The 21322-nt window shown below is 41.5% G+C and overlaps 2 protein-coding genes and 1 long non-coding RNA gene across 3 annotated transcripts; 1 reads left to right on the forward strand and 2 right to left on the reverse strand.

Annotated features, from left to right (window-relative positions):
• Nucleotides 1-6782: 6782 nt before the first annotated feature.
• Nucleotides 6783-8082, reverse strand: LOC145429804 (uncharacterized). The gene is made up of 2 exons (XR_013910137.1): nucleotides 8001-8082; nucleotides 6783-7194 (listed from the first exon to the last, which is right to left on the reverse strand). It is a non-coding gene; the product is annotated as an uncharacterized LOC145429804 (long non-coding RNA).
• A 1568-nt stretch (nucleotides 8083-9650) lies between these two features.
• Nucleotides 9651-16469, forward strand: styx (serine/threonine/tyrosine interacting protein). The gene is made up of 11 exons (XM_026171968.2): nucleotides 9651-9867; nucleotides 10217-10249; nucleotides 11782-11835; nucleotides 11936-12033; nucleotides 12119-12179; nucleotides 12272-12308; nucleotides 12392-12431; nucleotides 13840-13890; nucleotides 14539-14611; nucleotides 15236-15326; nucleotides 15883-16469. Exons 1-11 carry the CDS (start codon nucleotides 9700-9702, stop codon nucleotides 15954-15956), a joined length of 780 nt encoding a protein of 259 aa, XP_026027753.1. The 5' UTR covers nucleotides 9651-9699; the 3' UTR covers nucleotides 15957-16469.
• Nucleotides 16470-17054: 585 nt separating this feature from the next.
• On the reverse strand, nucleotides 17055-20407 carry gnpnat1 (glucosamine-phosphate N-acetyltransferase 1). The gene is made up of 6 exons (XM_026171980.2): nucleotides 20248-20407; nucleotides 19262-19425; nucleotides 19064-19126; nucleotides 18691-18818; nucleotides 18321-18382; nucleotides 17055-18178 (listed from the first exon to the last, which is right to left on the reverse strand). The coding sequence occupies exons 2-6, from the start codon at nucleotides 19413-19415 to the stop codon at nucleotides 18031-18033; spliced, it is 555 nt and encodes a 184-aa protein (XP_026027765.1). The 5' UTR covers nucleotides 19416-19425; nucleotides 20248-20407; the 3' UTR covers nucleotides 17055-18030.
• Nucleotides 20408-21322: the final 915 nt, after the last annotated feature.

The following is a 21322-nucleotide window of genomic DNA, read 5'->3' on the forward strand; positions in this document are numbered from 1 at the left end:
GCAAATACATAATTTGTGAAAAATATCAGTTTAGATGGTATTTCTTTTAACTCGTTAGAGGTTAATTTCTCCAGCTTACCGATAACAAAAGTTTTAGTCCGTCTGCTCTGTTCGGCTGTAGAAGCAAGAGACTGAAAACTTGGGAGCTGGTACTAAGGAGGGACAAGAGCTGCCTAGAGCTTCACCGATTGGCTGACATGTGAGGAGTGGAGTAAAACAATAGGCTCTCATCAGAGCTCATCAACCCTCTGAGAAACTTAACCCTTGTTTGACCAGAGCATATCATATATAATCTGCATCCCTTCTATGTTTAAATAATTATTTTGATCTCATTTCACTTTCATTAACCGGGACAGTAAGAACAGAACAATGAACATTAAATGTTTTAATTTTTCTTCTCTTTCTGTTTGAGATGATTTTAGGAACTGGGTTACACCCTCCCCTCTTGAATTCATGCAAGTCCCTTTGCATGTCTACTGTGAACTGCATCATCTAAGAACAATAATTCAGCTTTAGAATTTAAAGAGTCAATGAAAGCTGTGGTTAAACCCTGAAATAATGATTTGACCACAGTGACAAGGGGATTTCCCAATTCAGCATAGTCTAGCCTTTTTGGTGGCTGGCGACTTCTTTCTGATCTTCGAACAGGAATTTCTTTGCTTGTTTGTTCATCTCTCTCTTTGTTTACTGTTTCCCTGTCAAATATCAAGTCCTCTCCTTCCTCATCACTCCCTAACATGTCCGAAAGAAGTAGGATTTGTTCATCCCTCATGTCAGGGCGATCCGTAGAAGGTAAGTCTCTTTCCTTTTCAGGTTCGTCATTTCCGGGTAAGTCTCTTTCCTTTTCAGGTTCGTCATTTCCGGGTAAGTCTCTTTCCTTTTCAGGTTCGTCATTTCCGGGTAAGTCTTCCCCATACAAGGCTTCTCCATAACTCGCAATCTGATTGTCATAAGGTTGGTTATGGTCAGCATGACTGGCTGGAACAACATCGGAGATGGTGTCTGCACAAGCTGGAGCATTACCAGCCAACTTGTCTTGATCTGCAGTCACATCATCTTGACCAAGACTTGATTTATGGGTCAGCAGAAGATCTCGCTTGACAATGTACGCCGAGTCATTTGGCACTGATCTATCTGCAAACCAGTGGACTGAAACAATATCATCCTCGTCCGAGGGGTGATCTGCTCTTTCATTGTCTTTCTGAGTGGTCCGTCGCGTTCTGGGCCTTTTCTTGGGTTCTGGTTGTTCAGGTTTCACTTCCTTGGCTGCAGAGAGGAACCCACAAGGGAGTAAGAGGTCTCTGTGTAGGGTGCGTATGGGGCCATCCCCGCCCTCTGGTTTAACGGTGTAGACAGGGAGGTCTCCAGCTCGTTTCACCACCACATGGACGGTCTGCTCCCATTTATCGGCGAGTTTGTGTTTTCCTCGAATGCGTATGTTCCTGACCAGCACTCGGTCCCCGATTTCCAAGGTAGATGTGGTCACATGTTTGTCAAATCTGGTTTTGTTCCTTTCGGCTACCTTTGCAGCACTCCATGTAGCTATTCTATAGCTCTCCTCAAGATGGGATTTGAGGTCCTTAACATATTGGGAGTGTGACTTGTTTTGTTGTTCTCTCACAGGTAAACCGAAAGCCAAATCGACAGGCAACCGTGGCTGACGCCCAAACATCAGCTCATACGGTGTGAATCCAGTTACCTCGTTCTTGGTACAGTTGTACGCATGAACTAAAGGCTTTACAAAATCCTTCCAATGTGACTTGTCTTTGTTCTCCAGAGTTCCAAGCATACTTAAGAGTGTTCGGTTAAAACGCTCCACCGGGTTGCCCCTGGGGTGGTACGGCGTAGTCCGAATCTTCTGTATGCCTGCTACTTCACACAGCCCCTTGATCAACTGAGACTCAAAATCAGGCCCTTGATCGCTGTGTAATTTTTCAGGAATCCCATAGTGTACTATGAAATGGTCCCACAGACACTTTGCGACAGTCCGAGCTTTTTGGTTCGATGTTGGGATAGCGACTGCATATTTAGTAAAATGATCTGTGATGACAAGAACATCTTTCACATTACTGCTGTCTGGTTCAATGGATAGGAAATCCATGCAGACTAGCTCGAGGGGTCTTGTCGTCATGATATTCACCAAAGGTGCAGCCTTCTCAGGTAACGTTTTCCTGCGCACACACCTGTGGCAGGTCTTTATCTTTTTCTCCACATCTGAGGACATTCTTGGCCAATAGAACCTGGCTCTGACCAGATCGAGTGTGCGCTCTATTCCCATATGACCCATATTGTCATGTAGGCTTGTCAACACAGACTCTCGCAGGTCTTCAGGTAAGACCAACTGGTAATGTTTATTACCGCCTTCTCTTCGTGTTCTGTAGAGAATGTCATTGCACAGCTCGAACCTGTTCAACTCTCTCAGCAACAGGACTACGTCTGGAAGTTCTTTCCTCAATGTGGGAGGGGGTTTCTCCCCACTCTCCATCTGGGTAATAACATGTCTGATGCACCGATCAGATCTCTGGCTGTCTCTGAGATCTGCCGGTGACAGGTGGGGAATGATGTGTAAGCCTCCCAATGTTTCTTCCTGCTCAAAGCTGTCAGGTATAGCATCTCCAGAAATGGCAAGACTTTCGACAAGGGTTATACCTGCATCATCACCCAAAGCTTCAGAGGTGGTTGAATGATAAACAAACTGTCTCTCACAGATAGCATGAACAACGTCCTGATCGACTGAGTCAATATTGTCTGGATCTGACAGATGTTGTTTTGCGAACTGGCATATCCGGTCTCTCTCTTTTTGAGATGTAAGGTCATCAGGTAGCCTGCCATGAGGACGACGCGAGAGTCCATCGGCATCTCCATTTTGTTTTCCAGAACGATACTGGAGTCTGAAATTGAAGGTAGAGAGGGACGCCAACCACCTGTAACTGGTTGCATCGAGTTTTGCTGAGGTGAGGATGTAGGTCAGAGGGTTTGAGTCTGTGACAACGGTGAACTGATTGCCATAGAGGTAGTCACTCAGCTTCTCTGTTACAGCCCACTTTAAAGCCAAAAACTCGAGCTTATGTGCTGGATAGCGGGACTCACTACTTGACAAACCTCTACTCGCGTAGGCGATAACACGCAGCTGTCCCTCCTGCTCCTGGTATAAGGCTGCTCCAAGGCCCGTAGTGCTCGCATCCGTATGAAGGATGTAAGGCAGCTTTGGGTCAGCAAAGGCCAGGACTGGAGGCGACGTTAGCTTCTCAATGATAGCCTCAAATGCTTTCTGGCATGCAGGGGTCCACCGTCCATAAAACGGCTCCTTTGGATCGTGATACTGATTACTCCTCCCTTTCGATTTGCAATGCTTCCTCAGTGGTGGATAACCGGACGTTAGATCGTTCAGCGGTTTCACAATACTTGAGTAGCCTTTAACAAACCGTCTGTAATATCCACAGAACCCAAGGAAGGATCTCAGCTCCTTAAGGTTCTGAGGGACTGGCCAAGTTTTAAGTGTGGCTGTCTTTTCTGGGTCAGTTTCTACTCCGTGTTGAGAAACAACATGCCCCAAGTACCGAACTGAGGACTGGAAGAACTTGCACTTCTCGGGGGACAGCTTTAAGCCATACTCCTTTAAGCGTTCCAGGACTTTCATGAGTCTGGCTTCATGCTCCTCAAGGGTTTTCGAGAAAACTATGAGATCATCCAGGAAAACAACAACTTCCTTCAGATTTATGTCTCCCATGCATCTCTCCATAAGCCTCTGAAAAGTACTTGGCGCGTTTGTCACTCCCTGTGGCATACGGTTGAACTCCCAGAAACCTAGTGGACAGACAAAGGCAGTCTTGGGCTTGTCACTCTCTGCAACTTCGATCTGATAATAGCCGGATTTAAGATCGAGTGTACTGAACCACTTGGAACCTGAGAGTGCGGTGAAGGTGTCATCCAGTCTTGGGAGGGCGTATGCATCTTTCACTGTTTGTAAGTTTAACTTACGGTAGTCAACACACAGACGTACCTGACCGTTCTTCTTCCTGACCACAACAATTGGCGAAGAGAATGGGGACTCGCTCTCGCGGATTACTCCAGTTGCGAGAAGCTCTTGCAAATGCTTTCGAACAGCCTCTATGTCGTGCGGGTGAATCGGTCGGGCTCTGTGTTTGAATGGTGTCTCATCTGATAGCTTAATGTGGTGTTTGACCTTGTCCGTCCTTCCAAAATCCAGATCAGTCTGGGCGAAGACCTCTGGCATACTGCTCAGCTTTTGAGTAATGCGGTCTTTCCAGTCAGAAGGGATGGGAGAGTCGGCAAAGTCAAATGTCACACTAGAGGTCCTGGATGGTTCACACTCTGATGGCTCACTCACAATTTGTTTGTGAGATAGGACAGTCTGTATTGCACTGAGTTCTGCAATCACACTCTTTGCTGGGATGGTAATGTCATGCTCTGACTCATTGGAAACTACTACAGGTAGCTTGCACAACTGGTTATTTGGCAAGTCAAGGAGACAGGTTTGCACCAAAAGCCCCCCAGGCAGGGAAGATACTGAAGGATATTCCAACAGGGCAGATCTCTCAGTGTAAAATTCCTTGATTGATACTGTCCCCTCAAGAACGACTGTTTTCCCAGCTGGGACGTTCACTTCATCCTTGCCACGCAACCTCACTAATCCAACGTTTTCATCTGAACCTTGCTTTTGCCGCAACTCCAGTACTTTGAGTACGGTTCTGTACCCATGAGGAATGGGATGGTAGCCCTCTGGGTTTGCCTCTCTGTACATTTCATACACTACATCAAGAGTGTTTGTTCCTATCAATACACAAGACTTCGTTAATGTCCCGGTGTCTGGGACTACTAGAGCTAGCGTTTTGACTTCTAGTTCAGCACCAAGAAAGTCTTTAGGAAAGGTGATTCCAATCTCAACATAACCCAGGTAAGGTACAAGCTGCCCATTGGCCCCTTCAACCTCCAGAAGGTCATGTAGTGGCTCTATCTGTTGCTCAGACAAATACTGGTCATAGTAGGACTTGGTGACAGTGGTCACTTGAGAACCTGTGTCAAGGAGACAACTGCACACCTTACCTTTGATCGTGACTTGACCTGTACTCTTTGTGCCTATGAGCCTCTTAGGTAGTCTGAAAGGTTGTTCTCCAACATGGGATTGCCTCAAAGTGGCCTGTGCTCTTGGTTTAGCTTGACTTCCAGATTTAGCGGGACGATGTTGACCTGCTTCAGTCCCAGTTTGCCCCACAACTGAGACTGCGTCTAAAAATCCTGGTCAGCAGATGGAGTGTTTTGCATCTCCCAAATGCGACGCTTCTCTCTCAATTGCTTCCTCTTATCAGCGACAAGAGTGGGGTCTGGGTCATTACTGCAACTTGCTGAGATGTGGCCATCCTGACCACACTTGAAGCAGTACCATGGTTTTGGCTGGGTGCTCTGCCGCAAGTTGGCAGGCTTCGCACTTGTGACCTTGATGCTAGGTGTTGCCATAGCCATCTCACGTAAATCACACTCGGCCTTGTCCTTAGGCTTCGAGCTTTTCTTCTGTTTCTTTGCCATCAAATTAGTAAGCTGACTCTGTAGGGATGCAACTTGCTTCCTCAGATCTGTCAACGGGTCAGAATCAGATTGAGTCACTGCCTGTAGCTCACTACAGGTGCAAGTCTTTTGACAGTGCGCCACAACCCGCTGCCGGGTTGAGCCAAGGTGTTTCTTCATCCGTGTAGCTTTAGCTGCCAGTCTATCTTCTTCTGTCCGGAGCATTAATAGAAGTTCTGAGAATGTTGGGGGTTGGCTTTTCTTGTTTTCAAGATTAAGATCTGAGAGCAAGGTGTGGTCCCAACATCCACGACAAAACTGCTTGAGAATGTGTTTATCGGCATCCCCAGCAGAGACTCCTCCCCTCTTCAGAGTAAGGTTCAATGCGCCCTGAAGACGGCAGAGGTACGCAGAGGCCTTTTCACCAGGATCCTGAAGAGTGTTCATGAATTGGGCGAAAAGCTCCTCTCCATCTTCCACTGTTCCAAAAGCTGCATCCAACAACTGAAGGTAAGTCTCAGGTGTAGCTTCTGGGCTCAGTCTGTTGACAATGTCAGCTGCAGGGGACAACAAGCTCTCAAAGATCTTTCTAGATTTTTGAAGTTCAGACATGGCAGGGTCTTTCCTGAGAAGTTCGACATGTGAACGCCATGTGTCATAATCTGTCTCACCGCTGGGTCTGGGGATCCTGCCAGAGAATGACCGGAGTCTCATTGGAGAATATGAATGTGCAATCAAGTCATCTTTCTTCACGATGTGTTCCACAATGACTTTCTGAATTTCAGGTGGGTTGAAACTGTTTGCCGCACTAAATGGCGTTACCACTTCGGTACTCGACGATCAGGTTTTTGAAAAATTCTGAGTTTGGATCTACAACTGGGACGGCTCTAAAGGTACCATACTGCTTCAAAAAGTCAAGAACCCCTTCATCATCCGATGAATTGAGTGTACCACTAACAATTACTGCATTGGGGACTTTGATACCTGAGCTCAATACAAAATCCATCTTGTGGCAATAGCAAAAGATGTTTCAATGACAATACACACTTTAAGGAGGTTTCACTGCTGATATTCATGCACCAAAGAGCTCCTGGCTGGCTCGCCACTTTTGTAGCACTTACGTGGAGTTACATAAAGTACCGATGGATAATTACCAAAGTAATAAGCAATTTGGGCTAGTGTCAGAAGACTGAGAACGACTCTTAGAGCTCTGGTACACGAATGGCAGAGAAACCAGACAAACACAGTTATGTGGCTTTAAAAGTACTTTAGTGATGTTAAGCCTTGTAAAAGAAATTTGTAAACAACACAGTATTACAACAGGTTTTAACAGAATGTCAAGTATAAAAATTTCTCCCAAAGTAGCAAAAAAAAATAGAATTAAATAAAATTGTGCACAAGTAAAAGAATTAGTCTTTTTTAAGTCCAAATGGTACCGGTGGGGCCCATAGAATTCGTCTGACAAGGAGTGTGTGTGTGATTGTCTGTCCTACCATACTACTTGTACAGTAGAGGATTGTAGTCCATCAATGTGCAAATGAGTGTGCGTGTACATGTATATCGTCTCCTAGGATCTTGGGTTGGCTCGCCATCCAGTGAACACTGGAACACTCTGGGTTCTGGAATCGCTGACCTGGTCTTTGGATTCGTCCCATATAAAAACCTGACCTATAAACAATGGCCAAATATATGTCACGTGCCCTTTAAGGATAACTCTCACAAATTAAACTAAAGTAGTGTCACAGTGCAGTAACTACTATTCAGATCAGCTATCATCAATTCAATCATCATCAGTTCAGTCATGTTGTACAACATTAAAATATCAAGTTTCAAAGGTCAAAGTATCAATATCCAAAATTTCACAGTATCAAGGTTCAATTATTTGTAACCTGCAGTAACATTAAAGATTATCTACAAGGTTTTAAACATTCAGGAATTATAGTCACCATATAATTCACTTTCATTGTAAACATTAATTACATCGATCAAAATAACTCACTGTACATATATATATCTAATCACAAATAAATAAGTATATTACCCCTTTTAAGAAATGGAATAATATGCAAATGCTTATCAGAAATTGAACAAAGTGCAAATAATCAATTTCAATAACACGTAAACACAAGGACTCAGTCCACAAATAGGAGTATTAAAATAGACGTGCTTAATCCCGCTTGTACCATAGGCCTACCAGTACAAGTGGAAATACACTAAAAATTACCTCCAAGTGTTCAATACTGAGTATTGTAAAACAACTGATTGACATCAAAATTTAAACAGGAAGCAGGATAAAGTCTGATTACAATTATCTCTCATAAAGTTATTTTTAGCTGCTTTAACCATTTACAGCTTTTCACATGTTAATGACTTAGTTAACGATCTAACTAGCATAACAACAGCGTTTCAGAGACATCGAACAACTGTACCCACACTCCGCACATCATGTGTCTGATTAGCCACATTTAGCTTACCGCCGTCGAGTGGATGCTCAGCATTTACATGGAGCCACAGCTCAGTAAACCCTCCGGTTTCGCTCTGCCCGATAACAAAAGTGCAAATACATAATTTGTGAAAAATATCAGTTTAGATGGTATTTCTTTTAACTCGTTAGAGGTTAATTTCTCCAGCTTACCGATAACAAAAGTTTTAGTCCGTCTGCTCTGTTCGGCTGTAGAAGCAAGAGACTGAAAACTTGGGAGCTGGTACTAAGGAGGGACAAGAGCTGCCTAGAGCTTCACCGATTGGCTGACATGTGAGGAGTGGAGTAAAACAATAGGCTCTCATCAGAGCTCATCAACCCTCTGAGAAACTTAACCCTTGTTTGACCAGAGCATATCATATATAATCTGCATCCCTTCTATGTTTAAATAATTATTTTGATCTCATTTCACTTTCATTAACCGGGACAGTAAGAACAGAACAATGAACATTAAATGTTTTAATTTTTCTTCTCTTTCTGTTTGAGATGATTTTAGGAACTGGGTTACACACACGCATACAAGCCTTTGTTGACTGGTGAGATCTCATCTCCCTCTGATCTGTGAAGAAAGTGTTGTCCCCACCCACGGACCAGACAGTAAACAAAAAAATCACAAAATGCTGCAATGTCTGACAACAACAAACAGATGCCAGATCTGAGACGCCAAACAAACATCTACAGATTATCCACGCGCTCTGTTCTTTATCAGATCTCATTATCAGTCACTGCTGATGTCACTATTAACAAGGCATGCATGGTGGAGGGGGAAGAGGTTGAAAATAATAAAAGACTGAAGGACCTGCTTAGTTTTTAACAAATTTTTAGACTGACCATTTTCAGATACACTTTTTTCAACTATTAACATTGACCGTAAGAATAGCACCTAACTCAAGGGATGAACCAGTGCTGTGTATATGCATAACAGACAGCTCAGCAAAAAATCGAATTTAAACTGTATCTTTGGGCACTTTCTTACCAGCAAAAATCATTTCTTCCCATTTCTTCAGTGGATGAAGAATGACAACAATAACACAGTTTGTAAGAAAAGGTCTCATGGAGGGATTAATCTAAATGTTAAAATTTTGGTTCAAATTATCATCAGTATGTACAGAGCAGGTCAGGAGAGCGGTACAACAGTGAGTGTCTACAGCCACCTGTGAAACACAGTGAAGGCTCCGTCTTGGTTTGGAGATGGATTTCAGCCAGTGCTGTTGGGAATGTTCTCAAAATTAATGGAATTAGAAACTCAGCAAAATACTCTCAGATACTGATCCACAATGAAAATATCATCTGGAGTTCATCAACAAGTTCATCAACAAGAAATTCATTTTTTGTCGTGACATGATCCCAAACTCACTGACATCACAGTAAAATCATACCTAGATTATTAGTTATGGACTGGCCTAGCCAGTTCGGACACATTCAAAGAATAGCTTTAAAGGCCCTTCGATAAGCAGTGAGCAGAAGCTCGTAGACTACATCTCGGACTACGTCTTCATCTTAACTCCTTAATTTCACAAATCTAAATATTCCCTTTACAGTGGCACTGGGGGTGCTCCTCTGTGACCTCTGCGCTTCGCAAAACGACCGCTAAGCGACGCTGTTTCCTCTTTTCCGTTTCTCCACGCGTCTGTCGGCCAGCTCCTTCGGGATCACGTGACGCATGTGACCGAGCAGTATGGCGGACATGCATGTGGAGCCTCAAAACAAATTGTACCGTTTGTTCAGCTAACCCCGCCGCGAGGAAACATCGATACCGCGCGCGAAGTCGGGCCGGCGGTGGCCGAATGGTCAGCAGGATGGACGAGGACAACAAACTTCAGTTTCCGTCTCTGCCCGATACCAAGGAGGACCTTCTGGTGAGATCCTGTATTAGCCAACATGTCCACTGTGTCTGTCTGACCAGCTAATTTGAGCTAGCCTCCACGCTAGTTTTACTTTCTGGCAGGGAACAATGTAGAGAGGGCGATATATGTGTGTGTGTGTAGTAGTTTTTGGGAGGGTGACGTGTTAATGTAATGTGTGATAATGTGAGAGCCATTCTCAAAATTGTCTTTTAATTAGTCTTTTGCGGCGTTTCGGCACTGAGTAGCCTACTAGCATTAGCAATCAGCGTGCATAAAGTAAACTAGCATTCAGCTGTCGTTTAATGGTAGGAACACTTGCCACATCTTTTAACATTGGTTTCAAATTCCCATTTTTTTCCAGGATTGGGCGTATCCGATGAGACGAGATATGCAGGTGTGTAAGGATGAGTCTGTTGTTTATAGTGGCAAGTTTAATCTTGACAGTTGAACGTCTTTAGTCTATTCCTATGGTAAATGCGGCTTTAAAGTTCTTAAAACATTAATCTGGAGACAGAACAATGCAGCAAATTGTATTTTTAATCATTATAGTTACTGTTTAAACTTTAATACAACTTTGTTTGGCTGTCGTGGTACTACTTTGATGATGTGTGTACATTTTATGACCAGATGTTTACATACATGCCTTATGGGTGCATACATCTGTAATGACTTGGGTGAACAGGTTCCTTCATCGAGTTCACTTCTTATTTAGATTCCTTAACGATTCTCATTTGGTGCTCATCAGCACTAATGTCAGAGTCAATACCATCACTAAGCAGCATATCAAAAACATATTTGTGCAAATCAATTGTATGCTCTGGGTCAAATGTTTGTGCATTTTGGAGGTATTTCCCCTCATCGTTGTGATCAGTGCTGGGGTCGTTTACCAGCGCAAAGAGACTTTAAAGCGATCGCCCAAGTGATTCTCCTGTATGACCTGAGGCTCCAGTCTGACTGCTCATCACTGCTTTTGCCCGAACTGTCACCCTAAAATGAGAGATAATTGGTTAGGATGTTCAGGATTAACCCAGGAACCATCAAGGCTCAAGCCTGCCATGAACTTGACTGAACAATTTGTCGCTGCCAACATGGACAAGCCAAATGCCCCCTGGAGAAAGGTTTTATTGACAGACAACAAAGATTTAGCTATCTGGCCACAATAGCAGGAGGTGTGTTTGCAGAAGTAAAGCAGAGGCTTTCAAACCTAAGAAAACTGCACCAGCTGTCAAACACGGTTGTTGTAGCATCATGCTTTGAGGCTGTTTTGCTACCAGTAGTACTGTTAGTGGATGGAGTAATCGAGGAGGAGGAGTACCCTCAGAATCATCAACAGCTAGCCGGTTAAAACTTCAACGCCATTGGGTTTTCCGGCAGGACAGTGATCTCAAACACACATCAGGGCTGTTAAATCTATAAAGCAAGCTAACTTTAAGCTTCTGGAATTGCGTTCCCAAAGCCTCAAATTCAACCTAATGTAAAATTAAGTGCTTAAAAGCAGAGTTCGTGCCAGGAAATTTAAATGAACTCTATGCATTCTGCCAAGAAGAGCAGCCAAATATCCAGGAAAAAACTTACCAGAAGCTTGATGATGGCTACCAAAAGCATCCAGCCAAGGTATACTTTGATAAGGGACATTTAACCAAAGATTAGTTGGGTGTATGTATATTTTTGACTTTGTGTGGAACTGTGGAAAATCCAAAATTATAATTAATTCTTGTTCACTCAATTCTTTTTGTTTGTTTTTTTTAACCATCCTAAGAACACATTAAAAGCTCATAATTACCATGATTCATGCCCTTGATGAGTGTGTGTAAACTTCTAGTGATCACAGTAAAATGTCAGTGTCCAGATATAAAATTCTTTGTTAAAGATGAAGAAATGTTGGTGCCTGTGTTGTGTTAATGTTTGCTGTATTTTTCTATTCAGGAGATTTTACCAGGACTGTTTTTAGGTCCCTACTCTTCTGCGATGAAAAGCAAGGTAGTTGCTGAGGACTGATTTCATTGATTTCTCTTGGATATGGAGACACAAATAAAATGAATGCATTCAACCCTCATTTTACTTATTCCTCTATGTCTAGCTGCCAATTCTCGAAAGACACGGCATAACGCACATTGTGTGCGTCCGCCAAGACATTGAAGCCAATTTTATCAAACCTAATTTCCCTCACATGTTTAGGTAAGTAAGGGCTTCTGTGATCTTTGCGCAACATTGGTACGTTTCTGAAACAGGGAGTTTTATTTCATCATGCGTTTTCTTGCAGATACCTTGTGTTAGATATTGCTGACAATCCAGTGGAAAATATAATCCGCTTTTTTCCTATGGTGAGTAAAGAGGTGGGGCGTGTTGTCTGGGAAAGCGCTCTTTCGCTGAAAGGTGTGGCGTTTACAATAAAATTACATTTTCCTTTTTACAGACTAAAGAATTCATTGATGGCTGCTTAGCAACAGAAGGTAAAGATGCATGCCTTTCCCGTTTCTATTGCCTACAGTGTAAGGCATTTTATTAACAATCTTCTGTTTCCTTGCTCTTTCAGGAAAAGTACTGGTTCATGGTAATGCAGGGATATCAAGAAGGTGAGCCTACATTTGTTCTGTATGCTGTAATTTCACCTCGTGCATTAAAGGGCATCATGTACTGTACTGCCAAAGCTGTGAAATTCTAAAATATGATTGGCTCATGCACTGTTTTTGTTTAGGCGAGTGTTATATGTGATATTTTTTCAGTTTACAGAGCAAATTGCATGTAGGATAAAGTTTTGCGAAAGTCTTGAGCAACCCTTCATTTTCTTATATTTTGCTTCCACTGATCTTGACTTCTTTTTTTGTTTGATTTGAGAAATAGTTCTCATGGTCTCTCAAACTTCCTCTTTGGCAACTGGCTGCTTTTCTTTACTCCTTTTTAGTCCAGCCCATCAACCTCATCAATTTCAGAAGAATTTTTTTTTTGTTTAAGGTAATTTTTAAGAGAGAAAAATTACACAAGAACTGGACTGAAAATCAGTGTCAGCAGGTCCAATTTTGATATTTTTGGTTCAAATTCTGGAGGTGGTCAGATGAGCAATGCAAAAGCGAGTGTCTACAGCCATTTCTGAAACACAGTGAAGGCTCTGTAATGGTTTGGGGTTGTATTTCAGCCAGTGGTCTTGAGGACCTTGGTGGGATTATGAACACAGAAAAATACTGTCAGATTTTCATCTGTCATGCAGTACCATCTAGCAGTGGTTGTATAGTGTAGTGGGTTACACAAAAGGTCAGCAGTTCAATTCCAGCCAGAGACACAAATTCCCTTTCGTATTGTGACAGGAAGGAAGGAATATTGTGTAAAACTGTCAAATCTAGTATGTGGTGTTACCACAGCTGATATTTGCTGTCATGCAATACCATCTGGAAAGTGTCTGATTTGTAGCATCTTCATTTTTTTAGTACGTCAATGATTCCAAACACATTGTCAGTGCAGTAAAAATATATACCTGGACAGAAAAAAAAATCGCACAGTGGAAAAATATCAGTCATGGATCGGCCTTCTCCAAAGCCCGGAGCTCAGTTTTATTGAGGCAGTGTAAGATCATCTTGATGGAACCCAACAAAAGGCAGTTAACATCCAACAAAGAGCTTTGGCGCGTCCTTCAAGAAGCCCAAAGATTTTTCCATTATTCTGTCAAAATATAAAGAAGGGTGACTCAAGACATTTCACTGTACTATACACCTATGTTGCCTTGACATCATGACACGCCTTTAAAAGTTAAATAATGCTCTTCCTGAGTGTCCATGCAAGTCCTATTATTAATGGACAACCTTAGCATGACTTACCCTGGATCTTGCCCAAAGTTAACTTGTGTGGGCTCCAGCTCTGCCACAATTTAATTAGTCCATTATTTCTTTGTCTAACTCTCTAACGTGGCTTGAGGGAAATATATTACATGAACTGATGCACCTTTTGTACCACTTAAGTAACCAAGTTTACTTTTATTTGTTCTTTCAGTGCTGCCTTAGTGATTGCATATCTTATGGAAACATTCGGTATGAAATACAGGTGAGTGTTTTTTCCTCACAACAATGTATTGCTTACAATTTCTGCACATTGTAAAACTAAGCTGACTTTATTAATTGGATGTAAGTGGACTGCAGCATAATTGTTATAATATATAAATATACTGGATAGAAGCACAGGAAGCAGTTGCTGGTAGAGACACTGGCTGTATCCCAATTCAGGGTCTGCAGCCTTAAAGTACGCATTTCAAGGCCGATTACGTCACAGCGGCGCGCCGAAGGCTGTCCCAATTCAAAGGCTGCTCGAAATGCGGCCCTGAAATGCGTCCTTCATTTCCCTGAATTTTAAGGCTGTGGCAGTGTAGACTTCGTGGCCCAACATATCCCAGAATGCATAGCGCGGCAGTGGGTGTGGATAATTTTGCCGAAAAAAAACGGCAGATGGGGGGGGGGCGCCCGAAGAGTAAACTTTAAGTAAGTACTGAATATTATGTCACTTATTTATGTGCAAATGTTTAATAAGGGTAGACCGTCCCATTTCACAAGCCTCGCACTTCCAGCCTTAGCGGTCTTTGAGTACGCGGCCCTTGAGGATCGTTGAGGCTGCGTACTTTAAGGCTGCAGACCCTGAATTGGGATACAGCCAGTGTTGCTTGCAGAGGTTTCATGTTTTTCCTATTTCACTCTGTAGGGAAGCATTCAGCCATGTTCAGGAGAGGAGGTTTTGCATTAATCCCAATGTGGGCTTTGTGCATCAGCTACAGGTAAGCTCATATTTTAACCTTTTAGAATATCCTAATACCCTAATAATCATACTGTCTGCACATGACTGTAATTGGTCTGTATTAATAATATTGCTACTACAGCAGATTCACTGTGCCCCCTTCATTTTCCTTTGAAAGAAAGGCAACATTTATATGATGGCATTGGATAAAAAGTTGCATACACAGAAGAAATACAGAATCACTACAGCCTGTGTTGTTATACTGGTTCATTTTGCTGTTTTTGCTTTCTTGTGTTTTCTTATTCGAGGCTGCAGAAATGATTTTCCCATGTTTCCTACCATATATCATCTCTCTTTAGTCTGTCTTGGCTGGCCACACAAGTGGCTTGCTAATTTAGTTGGCACGTGTACTTGTTGTGTTTTCAAATTAAAGTAAATGTGTTATCACACAGTTATTTTTTTTACTCCATTAACTCAAAACAGAAATTGTGGCATGGGCTCACGAATACTGCCACTGTAAAGTTTTTGAGCTTCATTAAGTAATTAACTGAGCGTGTAAGAAGTCAGCCAAGAGACAAGCAGTCGGAGCTTCAGGCACGACTGTGTAGCTGTTGTCATTCCTGTGATTTTTACAGCTGTATTTAAATTTGATTTTCTTTTAAAGGAATATGAAGCAATCTACCTAGCCAAACTGACCATTAAAAGGATGTCGGTGCAGTTGGACAGGCCGTTCTCACTACAAGCTGGGATGCCAGGTTTGTATTTAACGTACCCAGTTTTGGAAAGAGACACACGTCCCATTATTTCTTGTTATTACTAAACCAATGCAGGTAAAGCATTTGGTTACAGCTTTAGCACAGCGGAAATAATAAAAAAATATTTCATGTTAAAGAGAATTCAAAGCAGTGTCGATGGGTCCATTGTGCCATTTTGGCATCCATTATCAGACTTTCTCAGGATCATTAACTGGTGATGTGGTAATGGTGGGTTACTCATTTGTAAAACGCTGCTTGATATGATGTTTGACTTTAAAGAAGGCTTTCATTAGAAAAAAAAAAAAAGCTAGCTCCATTGTGACTCATTCTCAACTGATAGCATTCATATTTTCTTTGGGACTTTATTACTATTAAACACATAACATTCAGGCATGTGTAGGTCTAGGACTGACTCATAATTTCCCTCAGTTATAATTTATTGGTCTGAATCCCAGCGATTTCACTTTCCACAGGCGACAGTGTTCACGTTTGGAGATTATAGGCGACGGACTTTGTGTTGCCGTTTTGTGATTGTTCATTTTCTTTTCTATAATAGGAAGCCGCAAACGCAGCCTGGAGGAAGATGAAGATTTTGGAGGGATGCAGGTCACAGCTGCACAGAACGGATGAGCTTTGCTGATAATGTTTGCTGTGTGGCAGAGTGCACTCAATTCTTTTCTTTTTCTTTTTCATTTTTAATGGGATTAAAAATGTAAATATTTGAACTTTTTCTAAGGGGAAGGGATCGGGCCAGGACAGGAACTACTCATGTCTGAGACATGGAGTACTAAAGGGGACTGGGAACAATTTGATAACTCCTTTCTTTCTTTCTTTTCTTGAGCTGTATGCACTGATGGGGGACTTTTTCTTTTTTGCAGTTTTATAGTATTTAAAGCATTTTGCATTTGCAGCGGGACAGTATTGCAATAATGCACTTTCGATACTTGAATTTGTGTAGACGAACAGGTGGGGAAAGTTGGCAAAAGGGAAAGTAGCCAAGATATTTCCCAGTTAAGGACATGAGAAGAGGAATAGCTACGCCTTTATTTCGGGAGTAATAGGGTTATGGACTAATATCAGACTTAATATGGGATAGTAAGGAATAGAAAACTCACTGCTTAATAAAGTCCTGAGTCCTGTTCAGCTGCGTCCTCATTTCTGCTCTTCACTGCTTTTATTAGAGTGCCAATAATAAGTCACATTTAAGATTCCGCAACAATAGTTACTGTAGGTCACTCTATAGTGATGCTCGATAATTAAACATCAGCAATGTTGAAACAATATTGCATTAAGAGCATGATGGAAGCTAAATCCCCATTTTAGTATCATTTCCTCTGATTGACTAGACCTGATACATTAATCTCAAGTGAGAAGAGTATGGGCTGTTTCTTCATGATACAAAATCAGTTTTAACTGAGGATAAACTGATTTCATTTATCCCAGCTGACTGGGTGAGAAATGCACCTTTGAACAGGTTGCCACTCCAACACTGGACTAACAGTGGGACAGTGCCACACCTACAACCAATTTCAGCATCTTGCCCAAAGACTTCACTTCAAGACACTGGAGAATCGGACACCACCTCAACCACAGCATACCAACGTTTTTGAATTCCACCACCATCCTGACCTCCAAAAACAACACTCCAAATATCTCAAATCAAGTCTTTAATTAAAACATGGAGCTGCCTTTTTTGTAGAAATAAAAAAGCAAAAAAAACAAACGACCTTAGGCCAAAGATGATTTTATTTGACTACACGTTTTGAAATAAATTACATTAAATATGTGCCCCCTCTCTCCAGGATAAAAGAATAATTATAAAACTTAACTAGAAAAGCTTAAATAAGAGTTAATTTAGAAAAATCATTATTACCCACTTCCCATTACAAAAACCGTTAAATGCTAATCCCATTTGGCAACTTAAGTCAAAACTTAACAGCATGTTAACAACTTACCAGTACCTCAAAATATTTTTCCTCACTTAATGTGAAACTTTATAACAGTCTTCATTGTAGTTCTTGTAATTTAAATTTGATTAGTTACCCAGCTACACATAATCTATATGACACTGCATCTTGTACCAAGTAGGATTAAACAAAACAAAAAAAAGTAAAACAAATCTTTTGTTCTAAACAAGTTTAGTTTTCTGGCAGCCATCTGTCAGTTCAATCACAATCTACAATTAATTCTTAAAGCATATTTGGTTTTGAAGTTGCCTTGTAGAGTTGTCTGTTACCTGTAGATTGTTTTACTTACATAATAAGTAATATAACTTCATTTGGTATCATCCTGATCTCCCACATAGCTGTCATTACTTACAGTTGCATGGAAGTCACATATATAAACTGTTCTTTCACTGGTACATGGAAAAGAAAAACTTTAAGCAATTTAAAGAAAGAAAATAGTATTTTTCTTTTCTAGATGATGAGATGTCAGGTCCACCCTGGTGAGGTAGCCACGGTTACCAAAAGGACAAGGGATTGTGTTGCACTGAGCTTGAACATTTGTAAATGTTTACTCGAGTGTGCTGAAATCATGATAAGTGTTCATGGATGACTCAGCTGTGACACAACAGCAACCTCATCCACGGGAAGCTCCAGTTCTTAAGACATTCTGCAAGTTCTGATTATCACCGGGCGTGCAAAGGTACAGTCCGTTTTTCCCAAAACAGATTTTTGTTGTTCTTTTTTTTAAACTTCCGTTCTCAGTCAAAAAATCGACACTGCATGTAGGTCTCGTCTGACGCAGAGTAGCCAAACTTCTGGTAAAAAGCCACGTTTTTGGGTGCACATTCAAGAGTGATTTTATAGCAATTCAGTTTTTTGCTGAGAAGAGTAAGAACCGAGACTAATCTGTTGGGATAAAGAAGAGAAGTGAAAAGTTTTAAAAGCAGAAATCACAAGATATAAACTATTCAAAATATAGAACTGTCTTTTGATATGTTGGGCAATATGTGAAATATTAAAGACAAGCCAAAGCCGTGTCTTGACTCACAGTTTGCCCAGCTGCTTCCCTCGGCACACATCGCTGACGACGACCTCCTCCACCCGGCCTCTCTACAAATAAATATGATTTTAATTTTCTAATTGTCAAGATTAATAAACATATATGTATCTCTACAATGTAAGCTGAGCTTTCCTAGTAAAGGAAATAAGAGCGCATTTTGATTTGATAAATTAAATAATTATTAACCAGTTTAATGACCATATACTGGGTTAATAATTAAATATTAGTGTTGTAATTACCACTACATTAATCAGTAACTTTTTTTACGTAACTGGTGATAAGGAAAACACAGGGAGAAAAAAACAAACAAACAGTTGTGTACTTGAATATACACAAATTTGTGTAGGGTATACTGTACTTTGGCACAGGAGTGGATGAATTTGTGTTCAGTGATCAGTGTTGCCGTGGCCACGATCTGACTCAGATTTGTATCCTCCACCACGATGACATAGTAATCTCCAGTCTTCTTCATGTGCTCAAAATTCTCTGTCAAAAAATAAACAAAATGTGTGTTTATGAATCATCACTCATACTTTAATTAGTTTGTTTTCTAGGATATTTCTTTAAATATATATGATCTGCTGTCTAAGACACAACAATAGTTGTGTTAAATTGAAAATTAGTCATTCACTGTTAACTGAGTGTCATTCAAAATGACACTCAGTTAACAGTTTATGTTCCAAACTTAATTATCTCACTTTTAGAATATTTATAAGACAAGTATGACTTACTAGTGAACTGCTCGGGTGTGACATCGCCTGTCTTGGTGAGCTGAGATAAAACCTTGAAAAATCCTGGAACGAAAAAGAATAAAGAGTTAGTGAAAATTTCTGAATTTTAACCCATCTCCTGGGAATTTCTGAGATGTTTCATATTATACCCCAAGAAAAAAAAAGCATACTGGTGTGGTTTATGCTGTACAGACTCACCTCTGTTGAAATCTGCCATACAGAGTGGCCTCAGCACCAGGCCTTCCCCTGGATTGCATGGTGAGATTGGGGGAGAGAATGAGGCAGTGTTGCTGCTCCAGTCTAGCTCCCGAAGCAGAGAGGGCTCAAAAAGTGGAGTCTCGTCCAGCAGCATACCAAAATCTCTGAATGGAAAACATGCACAGAGAGATGAGTTCAGGGACACACACCCAAAGAAGTATGTGGGCAAGGCAGTACCCAACTTATTTGGCTAATGAATTGATACAAGTCATAAAAATCAGCCTGGACTGAAAGAGCGTGTGCTCTGGTCATACAGAACTTTGACCTGACAGTTTCACTTGTTAAAACGTTTCCTCAGGGTTCACAGGTATGCTTCGGAGGTTGACAAACCAGCTGACACACCCGCGTACAGATAATGATACGTTTCCTGATGATTCATGATCTGTTCTCCAGGACAGGACCCGGGGCCTGACCAGGATATGTAATATGAGAGGGCTTTACAGAGCAAGGGAAGAAGGTAACACTGTCGCTGTTGCTGATGGGAGTCACTCTGAGACTTTCTGCGACAGAGTTTCCTACTTCTACCACAGGCGTCCTAAATCTTGTTTCCATGGCAGCACCATAAAACATTACACTTTTACAAGCGTAATCGTTTCCCGGTTGAGCAAGGCAAAGAAATGAGGGCAAACTGCCCATGTTCACTAAAACAAATTACAGTGCAGCGACCACAATGCTTTAGCTAACTAATGTGACGTTAGCTAGCCAAACGAAACTTGGGTTATTGAAACATACTTTGCCAACTAACCCGGCAAAATACAGGCGTATGTAAACAGTGTTTCTCCTATACTGTTAAACGTCTACACGAGGCTACCTTCATGTAAGAAAACTTATACAGCCGAGTTAGTGTCGGAGCTGTATCCTCACATTTCATACCAAATGATAAATTTAGCGTTAGCTAAGCAGTTAGCCACCTGGCAGCTACTTACCAAGTAAAAGCCAACACAGCTAGAGATGGTCCCTCGGAATCCCCACAGTGAAATAACCTGCAATGGTCTTCTCTACTATAGTTTTGAATGAGGCTGCGCTACATCATTGAGCTGAACACTGTGGCTGCCTTCAGCATTCATTTCCGCTTGGCACTAGCCCTTGTGTATGACGTGGCAAAGATGCAGAGGCGCAACCAACTGACGTCAATTGATTAAAAGAAATCCAGATGCCAATAGTTTTCCACAATACATCATGCATCCATGCTTTGTGATGGGCTTGTATACTCTCATGAGAGTTTTGTACAGAAATACAGTTGTTTTCTGTCAAAAGGAGCACAAAAAACATACTGATGTGGTTTATGCTGTACATGTACTGCCCACTGGCAATACGTTTACCAGCTGTAGTTCAGATCCATGTGACTGCATCGCCGCACTCTAAGAACAATAATGAGCTAAATTAAAATGGATGAAACAAGCTCTTGATGGCAGAAGTATTTTTAACTCTTCCCTATACTGCCAGTATGTGTTGTTTAATACAACTGAATCACTGTTACTCATAATTATACATAAATATTATCCAGTAAGCTACCGTTGTGATCAGAAGTTAACATGTAATCATTATAGATATCTGACCACTCTTTCCGGCAGAATTGGAAAAAAATGTTTATTTAAATGGGTTGATCACCTGGCACAGACCTGGCTTTTAAGTGTGGTCTACAAGTTTTCAGTAGGATTGAGGTCAGTGCTTTGAGAAGGCCATTCCAGAAAGTTGGTGCTAGCCTGCTTTATCTGTTCCAAAACCAGTTTTGATGTGTGCTTGTCATTGTTATCCAAGTTTCAACCATCTTGCTGTTGATTTCAGGTGAAGCTGATCATTCTGGAGGTAGTCATTATTCCATCCACTTTTTACAACCACTGTACCACTTCCACTGATAGCAAAACAGACCAATTAAAGAAAACCTTTCTCTATTTAACAATCTCAACCTCACTTGTTGAACTTGGGAATTGAAAGGTTAGGCTGCACTATTAGGACTGGAGGTTTACATCTGCAAAGTAAAGCCAGAAATCCACGTTG

The sequence above is a fragment of the Astatotilapia calliptera genome, chromosome 1 (genome assembly GCF_964374335.1).
Source record: "Astatotilapia calliptera chromosome 1, fAstCal68.1, whole genome shotgun sequence".
In the NCBI taxonomy this organism is placed as follows: Eukaryota; Metazoa; Chordata; class Actinopteri; order Cichliformes; family Cichlidae; genus Astatotilapia; species Astatotilapia calliptera.

Excerpts from the sequence above, each read along its gene's own strand:
- styx (XM_026171968.2), top strand. The coding sequence starts at position 9,700 with ATGTGGAGCCTCAAAACAAATTGTACCGTTTGTTCAGCTAACCCCGCC. Across the intron at positions 9,868-10,216 it reads ATACCAAGGAGGACCTTCTG|GATTGGGCGTATCCGATGAG; the intron begins GTGAGATCCTGT and ends ATTTTTTTCCAG. Across the intron at positions 13,891-14,538 it reads ACATTCGGTATGAAATACAG|GGAAGCATTCAGCCATGTTC; the intron begins GTGAGTGTTTTT and ends TTCACTCTGTAG.
- gnpnat1 (XM_026171980.2), bottom strand. The coding sequence starts at position 19,415 with ATGCTGCTGGACGAGACTCCACTTTTTGAGCCCTCTCTGCTTCGGGAG. Across the intron at positions 18,819-19,063 it reads CACACCCGAGCAGTTCACTA|AGAATTTTGAGCACATGAAG; the intron begins GTAAGTCATACT and ends ATTTTTTGACAG. Across the intron at positions 18,179-18,320 it reads GGGAAGCAGCTGGGCAAACT|ATTAGTCTCGGTTCTTACTC; the intron begins GTGAGTCAAGAC and ends TTATCCCAACAG.